Source organism: Peromyscus eremicus, unplaced genomic scaffold (assembly GCF_949786415.1).
Source record: "Peromyscus eremicus unplaced genomic scaffold, PerEre_H2_v1 PerEre#2#chr22_unloc_1, whole genome shotgun sequence".
NCBI classification, from domain to species: Eukaryota; Metazoa; Chordata; class Mammalia; order Rodentia; family Cricetidae; genus Peromyscus; species Peromyscus eremicus.
Window position 1 is genome coordinate 1,650,600 of NW_026734286.1, and position 18,351 is coordinate 1,668,950.

Here is an 18,351-nt window from a genome sequence, read left to right on the forward strand (position 1 = left end):
ACTTGTAAAGGATTTCTCACAATCACTACATTTCAATGGTTTCTCTCCTTTATGAATTCTCTGATGTACTTTGAGATCTGAGGCATATGTATAGGATTTCTCACAATCAGTACATTTGAAAGGTTTCTCTCCCAAATGAATTCTCTGATGTACTCTAAGATGATCAGCACATAAAAAGCATTTCTCACAATGATTACATTTGAAAAGTCTCTGTATTGTATGAATTCTCTGATGTGTCAAAAGTTGGTCTTGCTGGACAAAGCATTTTTCACATTCACTACATTTGAAGATGTCTTTCTACTATGGGTTTTATAATGGTTTTTAACCATATATAACAGGTAAAACCACTTTCCACATTTGTTACATTTGTAGAATTTCTTTCCAGAATTAGATCTACAATGTTTACTGTGACTCTAGTATGACCTGAAGCATTTTCCAAATTCCCTGCATTGGTGTAGTTTCTCTACACTAGAGTTTTGTTTCAGTATGAGTGTGTGTTTAGAGTCAAACAATTTATCACAGTCTGTAGTTTTGTACAGCTCCCATTTAGTATGAAGTCTTTCAGTAGTGATGGAACACAAATTTAACTGTTTTCCACAGTGTTTATACCTGCAAGATTCTTCTCCAGTGTTCCCACTTTTAGAATTTTTTGAGTTTGTTGATTTAATAGAGGCATCCCCATGGTTACCACATCCATACTTGTTGCAGTTCTTTGCAAGATCACTTGTGTTATAAGATGTACTTTGGGAGAATTTGTGGGCAATTTTGCAAATCTCATTAAATTTATGAGACTTCTCTTAGATATTCACATAATAGTAGATAATGAGCTTTGATCCTTAATTCAAGATGTTCATATATTTCCCCCATATATGATATTTCTCTGGAAAATGAGTACAAAAATGGCTTATAGGGATTGATGCATATTTATTGATTCAAAAACTGATGTCTCTTTAAGTTTTATAAGACAGGCTACCCAGGTATTCTTAAAAACAGAGCTCTCAGGGGAGGCCATTTGTGTTTCACTATTATTACATCCATGCTCAAAACTCAATCTAATTGTCATCAAACACTAAGAACCAATAGTAACCTTCTCATTTTTATATAAATTGCAAACCATGTAGAAGTTGGGACAAATAGATGATTGAGCAATAATGCATTATGAGAAATATACTCTTTGTAAGATTAGATGTAGTTTTCAAAATTTTCTTTCTATTTATGTTTTGAGAGGGTCACACCATATAGACTTGGTCATCTAAGAACACATATGTATCCCAGGCTTGCCAGGAACTCACCATATCCTCTTACCTCATTCTTACAAGTGTTAGGATTAAAAACATGCTGTCCTATGCTTTCAGGACTAAATAGACTACAACTTAAATATAAATAAAGAAATGAAATGGAAAAAAGCAGCAAAATGTTCATTGGAACCATTTTTCTCCACTTAAAAACCTCTAAATTTCTTAAAATACAGAAATAAATAAAATTTAGTCTGATATTAATGTCAATAAATTCCAATCAATAAGTATGGTATAATGCTTTTCTTTGCTCTGAATATTCAATATTTTTTGAAATTTGCAGTTTTCATAAATACTTGGTAAGAGGTCTGCACATTTCACCCAAATATTGTATTGGTTGCTTTTTAAGAGAAGAAAGAAAAGTGTAATGGAAAAAACATGACAAAGTTATGGTTTTTAGCAGAATTTCCTCCATTTATGGTAGTCTCTAAAATTATTTAGAAAGCAGACAAATACAATGGATAAGGTAGATATTCCTCAAGAAGAGAATTCCTAGCAATGAAAACTAGATTGCTGTAACTCTCAAACATTACATTAATGCACAAGTTCCTCCAATAGGACACCAGACATTCCCATTTCTCCTGGAAGAAGTCCACAGCCATATCCCTAAATGTCCACAGAACCTGTAATGGAAATTATCCATCTACTATGTGCTGCTGGAGAAAATGCTTTCCTAGTAAAAGGAAATAGAGAATTTTTAGTGATATAAACAATGCATGCCCATTAATCCAAGATAAATATTTTCTAGAAATGGTAAAAAAAATGGTTCAGCAGACAAGAGCATTGGTTGCTCTTCTAGAGGACATCCATGCAGATCCCAGCACCCACATGACATCATGCAACTCGTTCTACTTCCAGTTCTCTGAGATCTTTGATGGTTTGAATGAAAATGATCCCCAAAGGGAATGGCACCATTAGGTAGTGTCATGTTGTTGGAGTAGTTGTGGCTTTGTAGGAGGAACTGTGTTACTGTTGGGGTGGTTTTGATGTCTCCTATGCTCAGGCTATGCTCAGTGTGGTAGACAGTTCACTTCCTGTGGCCTGCAGATCAAGATGTAGTACACATAGTTTCTTTTCCAATGCCATGTCTACCTGAATTCCACCATTTTTCTTGCCATGATGATAATGGAATAAAACTTTGATATTGTAAACTAATTTTAATTAAGTGCTCTCCTTTATAAAATTGTTGCAGTCATGGTGTGTTTTCACAGCATTTGAAAACCTAATTAAGATAACAGTTGTTACCTCGAACTGCAGTATTGCTATGATAGGCCTGACCATGTTTCTGTATAGAGAAACTTGGACTTTGTTTTTCTGGATTACAAAAGCAGTAGAATGCTTTCAGCATTGCTGAATGAGCCATAAAAGTAGGAGCACTGGAAGACAATCATGTTGAGGATGATTATAAATGTGGGAACCTGGCTCAAGAGGTTTCAGAGCAAAGATGTTTACTATGTTGCCTAGCAATCATTCTTGTGTTAATTTGTTGAAGAATGTGGCTGCCTTTTTCCATTGTCCAAAAAGTCTGCCACTGAAGAATTTTGAATTAATTTTATTGTCTAAAGAAATGTCAAAACACACTACTATAAGCTTGGTATTGTGGGTTAAATAGTATTAATGGTAATGAAGTTATATAATGAAAAGAAGGAAGTTGAGGAAGGAGAAATACAAAATGTATACTTTAGAGAGAAAAGGAGCACCAGGAAATGGAATGGAATAAATTGCTGTATTCAAGGAGACACACACTAAGAAATGAAATAAAGTGTATCATGACCTCAAGACAAGATCTTACCAAGCTATTTCCAACTTGTGAAAAGGAATGAAAAGTTTAAAGCCAGATGTGGTAGTACATGTCTTTAATCCTAGTACTCTGGAGACAGAGGCAAGTGGATCTCTATGTTTGAGGCCAGCCTGATCTACAGATAGAGTTCCAGAACAGTCAAGCTGAGACAATGAAGGAAACCATGGAAAACACAGTAATCTAGTGAAGGTGTAATTGAGCAAGGGGGCCATGTTATAGCCCTAGGAAACAGCAGAAGATGGCAGTTTTGGCCACCTGGTTATGGTTTTAGAGTCATGGATAGAAGAAAAGGGTTATGCAATTTCCTCCACAATTAAGGAAAGCAGCTGAGGTCAGCAATGTATCAGCAGTGTCCCTGCATGCAGACCCAAGAGACCACTGTGTGAAGCTGTGCAAGTGAAGCCTGCACTGCCTTCTAAACCCCAAGATGTTGGAGCTGCCAGAACCATAGAATATCTGCCAAAGAGAGAGGGGAACCTGGCCCGGAGAGTGAAGTGTGTTGCAGTCAACCAAACTGAAAAGAGTTGGAGATCTGATGAGCTTTGACATCAGACATGAAGATGCAGAGTCAGAGACAGTCGGGGCCCACTGGATTAGGTTCCAGGCCCTCTGGAGGCTATCTGGTATTTTCTATCTATCCACACTCTAAATCATTCTATCTAATATTTCCTGCTGTTCTTACTCAAGAAAACTCTGGGGAACTGTGGGGCTGGTAGGTAGCTGCCCTGCATATCTGTTAAATGGAAACATTTTAGAAGTAAGGATTAAAATAGCTTTTTTACTGTCTAACAAAAGGGAAGAGCTTTTCAACATTTCCTCAGAAAAGATAGGGAAGCACATTATTAACTGTTTTTGTGTTCATGTGACAATAGGCAATTTAAAGGATTCATACTGGGTTGAGATTTAAAATTCAAATGGATATTGGACATTATAGTGGGGAATGATGTTGGTCACATGGTATCTAGTCAGGAAACAGAAAATAAATGCTCATGTTCAGTCAACATTCTTCTATTTATGCTGTTAGGACCCAAGTGTATTGAGAGCTATAACTATCCAAGACTTTCCCAGAGGCCCTGAAAAGAAGACTAAGGGAACATCAATTCTGTGTCTTTGTTCAGGAACAGACTTTCCAAGCCAGTCTGGGGTTGGTGCCAGTACTTCCAAGGCATCAAGGGTGTATTTTTTGGAGAGCCAAGATGTCTCACTGTACAGGAATATGATTGTCAGTCCCAAGGCCACTATTACTTTGTCTGCAATTGTCATGAGACATCCTTTGTTCCCCTTGTCCAGCATTGTTTAGTTAGCTCCTATTGGCATAGTTCCATTGTATGATAGTTTTTTCTAAGTTTGTCCCATTTGAAGACAGCATACAAGATGCTGTACTTCATAATAATCTTGCTTGGCAGACAGAATATTCAGGACCTCCTGAGAAAGCACATTTTATTCTCTTTATCTGTGATCCTCTGAACCAGTCTTCCCAGGATGCTGTCACTGAAGAATGACTTTGTGGTCCAGGAATGGTGCCAGCCCCATATTAGGATGTATCATTTTTACTGGTCAGATTCTTAATTGCTGTGTTTTCATTCCTCCCCTCAAGAACTAGAATATCAGTTCTGCACACTTGCCACTCATTCACAACACGGCTTGAATAATCCAGCATCAATACAGAAAACAAATTAAGTACAAGTTAAATCCCTGTGCTCCAAAACAATATGGGACTTTATTTATCATTCTTTGGAAAAATTTCAAATTGGATTTCTGACCTGCAGATCAGAAATAACTTGACTATATTATATGAATCCCATTATGATGCACACATGCAGGAAATAGCATCCTGAATGGCTGTCCAAGGTTCAGAAGGGTGTTTCAGAGATGTTGCGTGGGATGCTGCAGTAGGAAAGTCTCTGCATAGCCAGTACACCATGGAGAGACAGCCTCTAGATGGGGGAAAAGTCTGTTCCCCATTCATTTCACCTGGAATGAGCATCCATAATACATGAAGAAAGAAAAATCTTGAACATCCAAATGTTCAATCCACCAAAGTCTGCAAATATTTTGAGCAAAAGATATTAAAAATTACAAACACATTATTCAAAAGGTTTATGAAAAAAGATCAAAATTATACTGACAGAGAAAGCACAAGTTAAATCTACACAAGATTCCATCCCAACCCATTGAAGACAGCAAACATTTAGAAAATAAATTCCACAAAGTTGGTTAGAATGAAAGGGGAAAGAATCCCCTCATTTGTAGTAGTAATGGAATGTATCTACTGTGGCCACTATGGAAATTAGTATAAGGTTTGATCAAAAATTACAATTCAAACTACGTGATCCCTCTATACCTCAGGAAGATCATGCTTTAGAACTTTGTTTGACTGTGAAAGTATGCAATTGGTATTGGTATTAGACTGACTGAGTGGGTATTGAGTCACAATAATTCATACAATAATTCATAAACTTTCTGGTATTGGCATGATGACGTTTCTCCAGAGGGCAGGAAACAGAGGTAGTTTCATGAGATTCTGCACATGTGACTAGCCTACATTAGTGTATGAACAACACAGGAAGTGCTGTGTTCCTGGCTGAATGCTCTATGTGATACTGCCCTTCCCTATCATGGACAACAGAGGACATATTGTCCCATGATTCAATTCAAGCTCTGAATGACATAGGCCCTTTATGACCCTCTCACCTCTCACTCCTATGGAAGTTCTGATGAAATACACTGAAAGATGGCCAATGGTGTTCATGCACATGAGTGTTAAAACCGGATGGAGCCCAAGCTGCTCAGCAGGTGACTGTCCCTGTGGCATTTACATCATGGACATAAATGAAATCATGGCACCTGGGGCTGCAGAATATGATCCTCACAATATGTTTTTCTTCCAGTGTTGATGAAAATTTTGCAGACCTCAGATGCAGATCCTTAGGCTAGAATTTTCCAAATGTATTCAGGAAGAATGGCACAGATGGGCAAAAGGGAACTGGGATGTATACACATGGTCCCCAGTCAGCAATAGCAATAAAACAGGCACATAGACTTAAATGCATATGTGATGTTTGTTGCATGAGAAACAAGTTTCACCTCTGCTCAATCTTAGATCCTGGAAGACATGAAGAAGCTTTGTGCTTTCACTATTTCCTTCTTGCTCCTGAAGTTTTCTCTCATCTTGGACAGTTTGACAGAAAGCAGCTGCTTTTGGAGAATAAAGCACAATGAAGAGGTTGATGGAGATTTGCGGACTGACTGTGTTTTTTTTCTTTTCGTGACTCCAGAACCTGTAGAGGAAGATTTTTATAATACTATAATTGATTTTAGGTAAGTCATTAGCTTGTTCATTTCCAGCATAAATGTCATGAGTTAGAAGTTGATGCCTGTATAGAAAAACTCAAGGGGATTCTATTCTGTATTTCTCTCTGTAATATTTGACCTAGAGAAAATTTTCTCCTTTATTGATCATTATTTTGGTATTTTCTAATGCATTTTATTGTACTATGGTTTTCTTATATTACATTCCAATTCACTAATATGGGAGGTAGGAGAGGCAGTTTTCTCTTTCTTGTCTCCTCATGGATCTCCTTATGTTGAAAGTTGTCACTACACAGGGTCTCATGATCTGACATGAAAACACAAATGCACAACACTGGCATGAGTTTGGAGTGAAGAGGCTGTGTTATAATGTCTCTTCAAGAGTGTGCCAAGGATTCCTACATCAGCAAGTATAACTAAAGCCTTCATAAAGAAGTTACTTAATTTTGGTCTCTAACTAGAGTGCACATTTTCATACATAGAAATAGAGGTGTGTGACTAGTATATATAATTACATGTCATATATTACATACTTATTTGTGAGTATATATACATATATATGTGAGTATATATATATATTGCTTTAAAATAATTTCTGTACCAATCCCTAATGTCATTCTTGAGCTAAAAATGAGTATGAAAAAATAAATCTGTGAGCATTAGATTCTATATCAACACAGTTTTATTTTGCTTCACATGTGCCCAATCACAGATTTGGGGCATAATTAATATCAGATAGATGATCAATATCCCCTTTAATTAATGAGTAAATACAACATTAAGAGAATTATAGGAGAACTAATATATTCTTATTGGAAAAGGAGATGCAATGTATCTACAAAAATCTCAGATCCTGAGTGTCAGATGTTAACACTGGTGCCTGCAGAGCAGAGAGAGCATGCACACACTATTGAAATTCCTCAGTTTTGCTGCAATATAATGTGTCTGGACCTTTTTTATCCATGCATTGAGGTTCCCTGTGCTTTCATTAAGCTGACACTCATCCCACACTCACTTTCGTTTACATCTAAACGTATTACAACTATTGCCCCAGTGTACTGTGGACACTTTGATTCTGATTGTTGCTTCACAGTATTGTTTTTCAGTTTCAGGTCAGTAGAGTTTGCATTTCTGTTGGTTCATCTTTGAAATTCTACCTCATAATGGAAATTCTCATTGATGACACTTAAAAAAGTTATCAACATGGACTATGCTTTATTGAAAAATGTATTTAAGCAAATATATGTGCACATAATATAGCACTTAGAGGCTTTCATGCAATTATTTACATATAAATTGTGTATAACGATAAACATAATTAACATCTCTACCATTTGGAACAAAACATTTGATGAACACTCAATTGTCATATGTACATATTGAATTCTGTGTAACCTTCAAGACATTGTTTGTTGGTCAAGGCAGATGACTGACATTTCCATGTTTGTCACTACTTCCTATTTATTTTCGGGGAAAGGAAAGGCTTACTACAGCTTCCATTTCCACATCACAGTCTAACATTGGAAGGCAGTCAGGGCTGGGACAGATGTGGAGGCCATGAAGGGTCCGTGCTTTCTTTATCTCATGAATTGCTCAGCCTGCTTTCTTATACCAATAATGGGCCACTTGCACAGAGGTGACACTGCCCACTGTGAGCTGGCCCCTCCAATATCAACCATAAATCAAAAAAATATCCTACAGACTTGCCTACAGGCCTATTCCATGGAGAGATTTTCTTATTTACATTCTTTGTTCCTTGTATCACATTAACACAAAAACTAGCTGGCATAACCATATTTCCCAGAATGGCTGTAGTTTCCTGAGTTTAAGCAACCCTGATTCAGCCTTCTTAAGAAGCTGCAACTGCAAACATGTACTCCTAGCCCAGCATCCTCTTGCTAGTTTTATGTTCTATTTTTACCAGTTTTCAACTACCTAAAATCCTAAAGATACTATAAATATTTATTGTGTGAAAATGTTTCAGACTTCTTTACACGAACAGTTTCAAGTTGAATTTGTTTGATCATACCTACAGTGACTATACAGAGGGATAGAAGTTTTTTTATCAGTTTAATGGCCAAATTTAATGAAAATTAAATTTCCAGTGTCTTATGTATAAGTTAGATATAAAGTTTTCTGAGAGTACCTCATTTTTTTACCCTAAGACAAAATCTATGTTTAGAAAAACCACAATAAGCACTATCCTCTCCATTAGACTAATTCAACATAGTCTCACTCAAAGACACCAGAGAAATTACATGGTGGATAATTTCAATAGAGTTGGGCGATAAAAAGACAAAGCAGACTGGCACCTACTCTGCCCACAGATATATTATTATGAGCCATATAACATGTTGGTAAGTGACTGACAACATGTATAATAATCTGTCCAGTATAGCCTGCATATGCAGTATGAAAGACCATGTAGGTTTCTGTAAGTATATTGTACTTGTACAATGATGGAATTGGCTAATGACGCATTTATCAGAAACTCTTCTCATCAAGAAGCACTTGAGAGTTTACTAGAAAGAGAATTTCTAATCAGAAAGGGTAGTGAATTCCTTCTGCAAAAATTATAGTGCTTCTGTGGTTATTGTAAATTAGGAAATACCTAAAAATCATGAAGAACCTGAGGAGGCTCATCATCCAGAAATTGACATTAATACCATTTTAATAGAGTTTTCCCCTATTTTTATTTTGTTTTATTTTAGTTTGTAATTTTGTTTGTCTTTCACAGAACTTTTTGCAACCTTTTGTTTACTAGTCTTTTTTATTCTTCTCTCATAATCTACATCCCAATAGTAGCCTTCCCTTTCTCCATTTCTCCTAGTTCCTGCCCTAGTTTTCCTCTCTGCTCCCTTCCCCCATCCACTCCTCCTTTGTTTGCCTTCAGAAAACAGTAGGCCTTCCAGAGATATCAAATGAACATGCCATAACAAGATGCAATAAGACTAGGAACAAACATTCATAACAAGGAGGACAAGGAAACCTGGTAAGCAGAAAAGGGTCCCAAGATCAGGCAATAGAGTCAGGCACATCCCCACTTCCACTGCTAAAAGTCCCAATAAAACTACAAGCTAAAAACTCTTAACATTTATGCATAGGACCTAGTGCAGACCCATGCAGGCTCTGTGATTGTGACTTCAATCTATGTGATCCCCTATGAGGACTGCTTAGTTGATTCTATGGGCTGTATTCTCATTGTGACTGTGACCACTCTGGGTCATACATCCTTCCTTCCCCTCTTTTGCAGAGTTCCGTAACTCTGCCTAATATTCAGGTATAGGTATCTGTGTCTTGTTCTCTAAGCTGTAGTAGGAAGCCTTTCTGATGATGATTGGACTAGGCACTTTTCTATGAGTATAGCAGAATAGCATTAGGAATCATTTCATTGACTTACTTTTTTCTTTCCTTCCTTCCTTCTCCTTCCTTCCTTTCTCTTTCTTCCTTCTTTCATTTCTCTCTCTCTCTCTCTCTCTCTCTCTCTCTCTCTCTCTCTCTCTCTCTCTCTCCTCCCTCTCTTTCTCTCTTTCTCTCACTTTCTGTCAATTATTTTTTATTTTACCCTAGGTTTCTAATCCATCCAACTTGTCATTCCTGGTCATCCAGATGGTGTCTATCATGGATTCTCCTTCATGGCTTGGGTTTCACAATAGAGTAATCATTAGTTGGTCATCTTTGAAGATCTGAGTTGCCACTGCAACAATGCATCTTGCAAGTAGCACAGGTGTACACTAAAGATTTTGTGGTTGGAGCCTAGCCTAGATACAGAAGATGGCTTGTTAAGGCGCCATATCCTCCATTAATAAGAGTCCTTGCTGGTGTTACTCTCATAGGTTCCAGGAAGTTTCCAATGTACTAGGTTTCCCCATGATCTCCTAAATGCTCCCTATTCCAGCTATCTCTCCACATTCTCTTTCTCTCTATTCCTCCCTCCCCATGTGGTCAGTCCTGTTCACATCTCCACCCTCTACCAGTCCAATTGTAAAATCTATTCTATTACCACTCATAGGGAGATCCATGTGATCCCCTAGATCCTTTCTTATTTAGCCTCTATGGGACTTTGGATTGTAGTGTGATTATCCTTTACTCAGCAGCTAATATGCACTTACAAATAAGAACATGCTATGTTTGTATTTATAGGTCTGGATTGACTCACTCTGTATGATATTTGTCTAGTTCCATCCATTAGCCTGCAAATTTCATGATGCCATTTTTTTTCTAACAACTCAGTAAGAATTCATTTTGTAGGAGTCACAGCTAATCCATACTGACATATTTGTGGTGTATGAACATTAAATATTCTCCAAAGTCCTGATCATTTGTGCTCTGTGTAAAAAGAAGGTGGCAAAGACACCAACGTGGCCTTTCAGCACACCTCAGCCTGGACTTCTGCACACACGCAGAAGGATGCAAGCGTCTCCTACACAAGTCTGAAGGCCAGGGTGGGGGTCCAGTGTCCTCCCCTACAGACCTGCGTCCCTAATGTTTAGGCTTCAATTTTTCTCATTTTCAAAAGATGATTACCTTTTGAGCCTATGAAATTTTTAACAAATTGATCAGATCAGCTTTTTCCTATCATAGGAGCTAATATAGGACAAGTTGCAAGACAGTGAGATAATTTAAAATTAGCTTCCATGCGGGAAATGTTTGAAAATGTTTGGGAATATAATCATATTTAAAATAAATGATACACAAGTCTTTTTAAAATTTTTGATTTTAAGGTCTTAATTAAAAAAATTTTCCATAAAAAAAAAAGAATTCATTTTGTAAATATACCACATTTTCTCTATCCATTCTTTCGGTGATGGTCATATATATTGTTTCCAGTTTCTGGGTGCTATGAAAAATGCCAATGTAAACATAATTGAGAAAGTGTCCTTGTGTAGGATGGGGGCATGAACTGACTCTATGCCCAAGAGTGGCTGAATCTTGAAGTAGATTGATTCTCAATTTTCTTAGAAACATCTATATTGATTTCTAAATTAGCCACACAAGGTTTTCACTTTTTATCAGCAATGGAGGAATGCTCCCCTTGCTCTACATCCTCTCCAGCATGAGTTCTTATTTGTGTTATTGATCTTACATTCAGACAGGTGTAATATGGAATCTCAAAATAGTTTTGATTTTTATTTCCATGGTGGTTAAGAATGTTAAACATTTCTTCTCCATGTTTCTCAGGCTTTTGAGATTCATCTGATGAATCTGTACCCCATTTTTTTAAATTGAATTATTTGGTTTGTTGGTGTCTAGTTACTTGAATTCTTTATATATTTTGGATATTAGCCCATAATACAAGGTGGAGTTGTTGAAAATCTTTTCCGTTCTTTAGGCTTCTGTTGTATCTAATTGATGGTGTGCTCTGTCCCTTGTCTTACAGAAGTTTTTCAGTTTTATGAGGTACAATTTATTAATTTTTGTACTTAGTTCCTGTGCTATGAGTGTTCTGTTTAGGAAATTGTCTCTTCTTTCAATACATTCAAGGCTATTCTCTAATTCTTTTTTTCATTCAGTGCATATGGTTTTATGATAAGGCTTTGATCCACCTGAACTTTAGTTTTTTTGCAGGGTTATAAATACAGGTTTATTTGCATTCTTCTACATGCAGATATTCAGTTAGACCAGCACCACTTGTTGAAGGTGCTTTCTTTTTTCCATTGAGTATTTCTGTATTCTTTATCAATATCTAGGTGTCTATTGGTGAGTAGATTTATAACTGAGATCTGAATTTGATTCTATTGATGACCATGTTTGTTTTTAATGCCAACTTCAAGGGGTTTTTCTTACTATAGTACTATAGTAGAGCTGGAAGTCAAGGATAATTATACCTCTGGCAGTTCTTTTATTGTTTAGTATAGTATTAGCTATCCTGGGTATTTTGCTTTTCCATATGAAATTGAATATTGTCATTTCAAGATCTTTAAAGAATTATGTTTGAATTTTAATGGAATTGCATTGATTCCAGTAGATTCATTTTGGTAGAATTGTCATTTTTAATTCCACTGATCCACTAACATGGTAGATCCTTTCATCTTCTGATACCTTCTTTAATTTCTTTTGTCAATGACTTAAAGTTTTTGTCAAACAGGCATTTCACTTGCTTGGCTAGGGTTATATCAATATACGTTATATTCTTTTTGGCTATTTTGAAGGATGTTGTTTTCTCTGATTACTTCCTCTATTCATCTGTGATTTGTATACAGCAGTGTTAGATTTTTTTTTTTTTGCAATACAATTCAGTTCTACATGTCAGCCACGGATTCCCTTGTTCTTCCCCCTCCCTCCCCCCTCACCTCCCCCCAACCCACCCCCCATTCCCACCTCCTCCAGGGCAAAGCCTCCCCCAAGGACTGAGATCAACCTGGTAGACTCAGTCCAGTCCCCTCCACCCAGGCAGAGCCAATCGACCCTGCATAGGCCCCAGGTTTCAAACAGCCAACTCATGCAATGAGCACAGGACCCGGTCCCACTGTCTGGATGCCTCCCAAACAGATCAAGCCAATCAACTGTCTCACCCATTCAGAGGGCCTGATCCAGTTGGGGGCCCCTCAGCCATTGGTTTATAGTTCATGTGTTTCCATTCGTTTGGCTAGTTGTCCCTGTGCTTTATCCAACGTTGGTCTCAACAATTCTCGCTCATATAAACCCTCCTGTTTCTCGCTAATTGGACTCCCAAAGCTCCACCCGGGGCCTAGCCATGGATCTCTGCATCCAGTTCCCTCAGTCGTTGGATGAGGTTTCAAGCACGACAATTAGGGTGTTTGGCCATCCCATCACCAGAGTAGGTCAGTTCGGGCTGTATCTTGACCATTGCCAGCAGTCTGTTGTGGGGGTATCTTTGTGGATTTCTGTGGGCCTCTCTAGCACTTTGCTTCTTCCTATTCTCATGTGGTCTTCATTTGCCATGGTCTCCTATTCCTTGTTCTCCCTCTCTGTTGTTGATCCAGCTGGGATCTCCCGCTCACCCAAGCTCTCTTTCCTTCGACCCTCGCCCTTCATACCCCCACTCATGTCCAGGCTGTTCATGTAGATCTCTTCCATTTCTCCATCATTGGGCGATCTCCGTGTCTTTCTTGGGGTCCTGTTTTCCAGGTAGCCTCCCTGGTGATGTGAGTAGCAGTCCAGTCATCCTTGTTCCACATCTAGTATCCTCCTATGAGTGAGTACATACCATGTTTGTCTTTCTGAGTCTGGGTTACCTCACTCAGGATGATTTTTTCTAGATCCATCCATTTGCCTGCAAACCTCATGATGTCATTGTTTTTCTCTGTTGAGTAGCATTCCATTGTGTATATGTACCACATTTTGTTTATCCATTCTTCAGTTGAAGGGCATCTAGGTTGTTTCCATGTTCTGGCTATTAAAAACAATGCTGATATGAACATAGCTGAACAAGTGCTCTTGTGGTATAATTGAGCATTCCTTGGGTATATGCCCAAGAGTGGTATAGATTTTTTAAAGTTAATCATACATCCATCCACTTTCTTGAGGTTGTTTTTCAGCATTAAGGGTTCCATGGTATTTTTTTTTTTTGAAACAGATTTTCTCTGTGTAGCTTTGGTGCCTGTCCTGGATCTCTCTCTGTAGACCAGGTTGACCTCAAACTCCCAGAGATTCATCAGGCTTTGCCTCCTGCGTGCTGGAGGCATGCACCACTGCTGCCCAGCTCATGGTAATTTTTAATTTTGATTTGCTTATAATATTGTGTCAATTGAGAGTAGCAATACTTGATTTCTTCCTTTCTGATTTACATTCCTTGATCTACTTCAGCTGTCTTATTTCTCTAGCTAAAATTTCAAGTCCTATTTTGAATATATATGGAGACAGTGAGTTGAAGCCCTGCCTTATTCCTGATTTTAGCAGAACTGCTTAGAGTTTCTCTCCGTTTAATTTGACGTTGGCTATAGCTTACTGAAAATTACCTTTATTATGCTTAGGTCTGTCCCTGTATCCCTGATCTCTTCAAGAATTATCAAGAAAGATTTTTGGATTTTATCAAAGGATTTTTCAGTATCTAATGTGATAATCATGTGGGTTTTTTTAGTTTGTTCATTTTTTTAAAATTTTTATTTTGTATTACATTTGACAGATTTTTTTTATGTTGAACCATTCCCAAATCTCTGGGATGTAGCCTACTTGATCAAAGTGGATGATATTTTTGATGTGTTTTTCTTTTTATTCCATTATTTTTATTAAGAGATTTTCTATTCATTTTACATATCAACCACAGATTCCCCTGTCCTCCCCCTCCCACCCCCCAGTTTTCCCCCAACCCATCCCCCATTCCCAAATCCTCCAAGGCAAGGTCTCCCATGGGGAGTCAGCAGAGCCTGGTACATTCAGTTGAGGCAGGTCCAAGCCCCTACTGCGTGCACCAAGGATGTAAAAAGTGTCTCACCACAGGCACTAGGTTCCAAAAAGCTGGCTCATGCACTAGGGACAGGTCCCAGTCCTACTGCCTGGGGGTCCCCTAAACAGTTCAAGCTAAACAACTGTCTCACTTATCCCGAGGGCCTAGTCCAGTTCCATGGGTTTTCCTCAACTATTGGATCACAGTTCATATGTTTCTACTAGTTTGGGTAGTTGTCTCTGTACTTTTTCCAATCATGGTCTTGATATCTCTTTTTCATATGATTCCTCCTCTCATCAATTGGACTCCTGGAGCTTTGCCTGGGACCCTCCTATGGATCTCTGCATCTGCTTCCATCAGTCACTGGATGAGGGTTCTATGATGTCAGTTAGGGTATTCAGACATCTGATCACCAGTATAGTTCAGCTCAGGCACCCTCTTGACCATTGCCAGTAGTCTATGGTGGAGTCATCTTTGTGGATTCCTGGGGATCTCCCTAGCACTCTGCTTCTCCCTATTTCCATGGTGCCTTCATTTATCATGGTATCTCTTTCCTTGTTCTCCCACTCTGTTCCTGATCCAGCTCGAACCTCCAGCTCCCCTAAGCTCTCATTCCCCCTCCTTTGCCCTTCATTAACCCCTTTCACTCCCAGTTTACTCATGTAGATCTCATCTGTTTCTCCATTGCTGGGTGATCCCTGTGTCTTTCCTAGGGTCCTCCTTACTAGCTGGTCTCCCTGGAGCTGTGGGTTGCAGTGTGGTTATCCTTTGTTTTACATCTAGTATCCACTTATGAGTGAGTACATACCATGTTTGTCTTTCTGAGTCTGGGTTACTTCACTCAAGATGATATTTTCTAGTTCCATCCATTTGCCTGCAAACATCATGATGTCATTGTTTTTCTCTGCTGAGTAGTACACCATTAGGTAAAATACCACATTTTTTTAATCCATTATTTAGTTGAGGGGCATCTAGGTTGTTTCCAGGTTCTGCCAATTACAAATATCTGTTGAGATTTGCTTTGTTAGTGAGTATGTGGTCGATTTTTGAGAAGGTTCCATGGGGCGCTGGGAAGAAAGTATATTCTTTTTTGTTAGGGTAGAATGTTTTGCAGATATCGATTAAGTCCCTTTGAGTCATCACATCAGGTAAACCCTTTATTTCTCTGTTAAGTTTCAATTTGGCAGATCTGTCCAATGGTGAGAGTGGGGTGTTGAAGTCTCCCACTATTAATGTGTGGGGTTTGATGTGTGATTTAAGCTTTATTAATGTTACTTTTATATATGTGTGTGCCCTTGTATTTGGGGCATAAATGTTCTGTACTGAAACTTCATCTTGGTACCTCTTTCCTGTGATGATGATGTAATGTCCTTCTCAATCTCTTTTGAATAATTTTAGTTTGAAGTCTATTTAGGTGGATATTAAGATAGCTATACCAGCTTGCTTTTTAATACCATTGATTGGAAAGACTTTTCCAAGCCTTTTACTCTGAGGTAGTGTCTATGAAGTTGAGATATGTTCCTTGTATGCAGCAGAAAGATGGGCCCTGCTTTCTTATCCATTCTGTTAGCCTGTGTCTTTTTATAGGTGAATTAAGTCCATTGATATTAAAGGATATTAATGATCAGTGATTGTTCATTTCTGTTTTCTTTTGGTGGTGATGTGTGTGTATTTCTCTTCTTTGGGATTTACTTTCGTGGGGTTATCTATTGCCTGTGTTTTCTTGGGTGTATCTGACTTCCTTAGTTTGGAATCTTCCTTCTAGTGCTTTCTGTAGGGCTGGGTTTGTGGATAGGTATTGTTTAAATCTGGTTTTGTGTTGGAATGTCTTGTTCACTCTGCCTGTGATGATTGAAAGATTTGCTGGATATATTAGTCTAGGCTGGCATCCATGGTCTCTTAGTTTGTGCATTACATCTGCCAGGTCCTTCTGGCTTTCCAAGTCTCCCTTGAGAAGTTGGGTGTTATTCTGATGGGTCACTTGGCCTTCTTCCTTTGCTGCTCTTAATATTCTTTCTTTGTTCTGTATGTTTAGTTGCTTAATTATTATGTGACAAGGGGACTCTTTTGGGGGGTCTAGTCTGTTTGGTTTTCTATAGGCTTCTTGTGTCTTCATAGGTATTTCCTTCTTTAAGTTGGTAAAGTTTTCTTCTATGATTTTGTTGAATATATTTTCTGTGCCTTTGAGTTGGTATTCTTTTCCTTCTTCTATCCCTATTATTTTTAGGTTTGGTCTTCCCATGGTGTCCCAAATTTCCTGGACATTTTGTGTTATGACTTTTTTGGCTTTGGTATTTTCTTTGACTGATGAAACTATTTCCTCTATTGTATCCTCTACACCAGAGATTTTCTCTTCCATCTCTTGAATTCTGCTGGTTATGCTTGCATCTGTGCTTCCTGTTTGTTTTCTCAGATTTTCTATTTCTCGCATTCCTTCTGTTTGTGTCTTCTTTGTTGTTTCTGTTTCCCTTTTCGGGCCTTGAACTGTTTCTCTCAACTGTTTAATTGCCTTTTCATGGTTTATTTATTGATTTCTTCCAATTTTTTGTTTGTCTTTTCCTCAATTTTTAAGGGAATTTTTCATTTTTTCTTGAAAGGTCTCTAGCATCTTCATGAAGCTATTTTTAAGGTTGCTTTCTTTTACTTCTTCTACATTGTGATGTTCAGGTCTTGTTGGTGGAGTGCTAGGTTCTGGTGATTCCATATTGCTGTTTATGTTGTTATATGTATTTTTGCCTTGGCATCTGCCCATCTCCTCCTCTAATAGGTATAAAAGGTGCCTGTGTCTGAGTTGCTATTGGTCTACTCTGTGCTTGTTGTGTCTGTGTCTTTGGGGGCCTCCTTTCTGTCCAGTCTTAGCTCTTGGTCTAATTGGAGCTGGCAGATTCTTTATCTCAAGGAGCTGCTATTGGCCTAATCCAAACAAGTTGATTCTGTGACTCACAGAGCCGCTCTTAGTCTTATCAGGGCTCTTGGTCCAGTCAGAGCTGACAGATTCTGTATCTTGGGAAGCCTCTCTTGGTCCAACAAGAGCTGGCAGATTCTATGTCTCAGAAAGCCACTCTTGGTTCAATGAGGGCTAGTGGATTTCCCATCTCAGAAAGTTACTCATGGTCCAATGAAAGCTCTAGTTCCGATGAGAGCTGGCAGTTTGGTTTGCATGCCTCAGGAAGCTACTCGTGGTCAAATGAGAGCTCTTGGTCCAATGAGAGGTGGTGGTTTGGTTTCTGTGCCTCAGGAAGTTACTGGGGTCACAGGCAGATGGGTATTGGGGCAGGGCATGTTACTTGTAGATTGCAGGGCCTGATGAGGTGTTTTGATGTTGGGGGGCTTCCTGCAGGAGCTTTTCCTGCTGGCCAGCAACTGGGGCAGTGTTGGGCCGGGGGGACGGGGGTCCCAGGGCCTGGGTCCTAGGGCTTGATGTGTTCTTATATTTGGTTTGGGAGGACTTTATTGAGTATTTTCACACCTATGTTCATGAGGGAAAATGGTCTGTAACTCTTTCTTTGTGTTATCCTGTGTGTTTTGGATATCAGGGTAACTGTGACATCATAAAATGAGTTTAGCAATGTTTCTTCTATTTCTAGTTTGTG

General features: G+C 38.5%; 1 protein-coding gene across 6 annotated transcripts in view; it reads left to right on the plus strand.

Annotated features, from left to right (window-relative positions):
• Positions 1–6,211: 6,211 nt before the first annotated feature.
• LOC131900530 (vomeronasal type-2 receptor 116-like) overlaps positions 6,212–18,351 on the plus strand; it is a 51,175-nt gene continuing 39,035 nt past the window's right edge. For all 6 annotated transcript variants that reach the window (XM_059251787.1, XM_059251785.1, XM_059251784.1 and 3 more), the window contains exon 1: positions 6,212–6,417. In XM_059251787.1, the coding sequence (XP_059107770.1) occupies positions 6,212–6,417 (206 nt within the window). The remainder of the gene's footprint in view (positions 6,418–18,351) is intronic.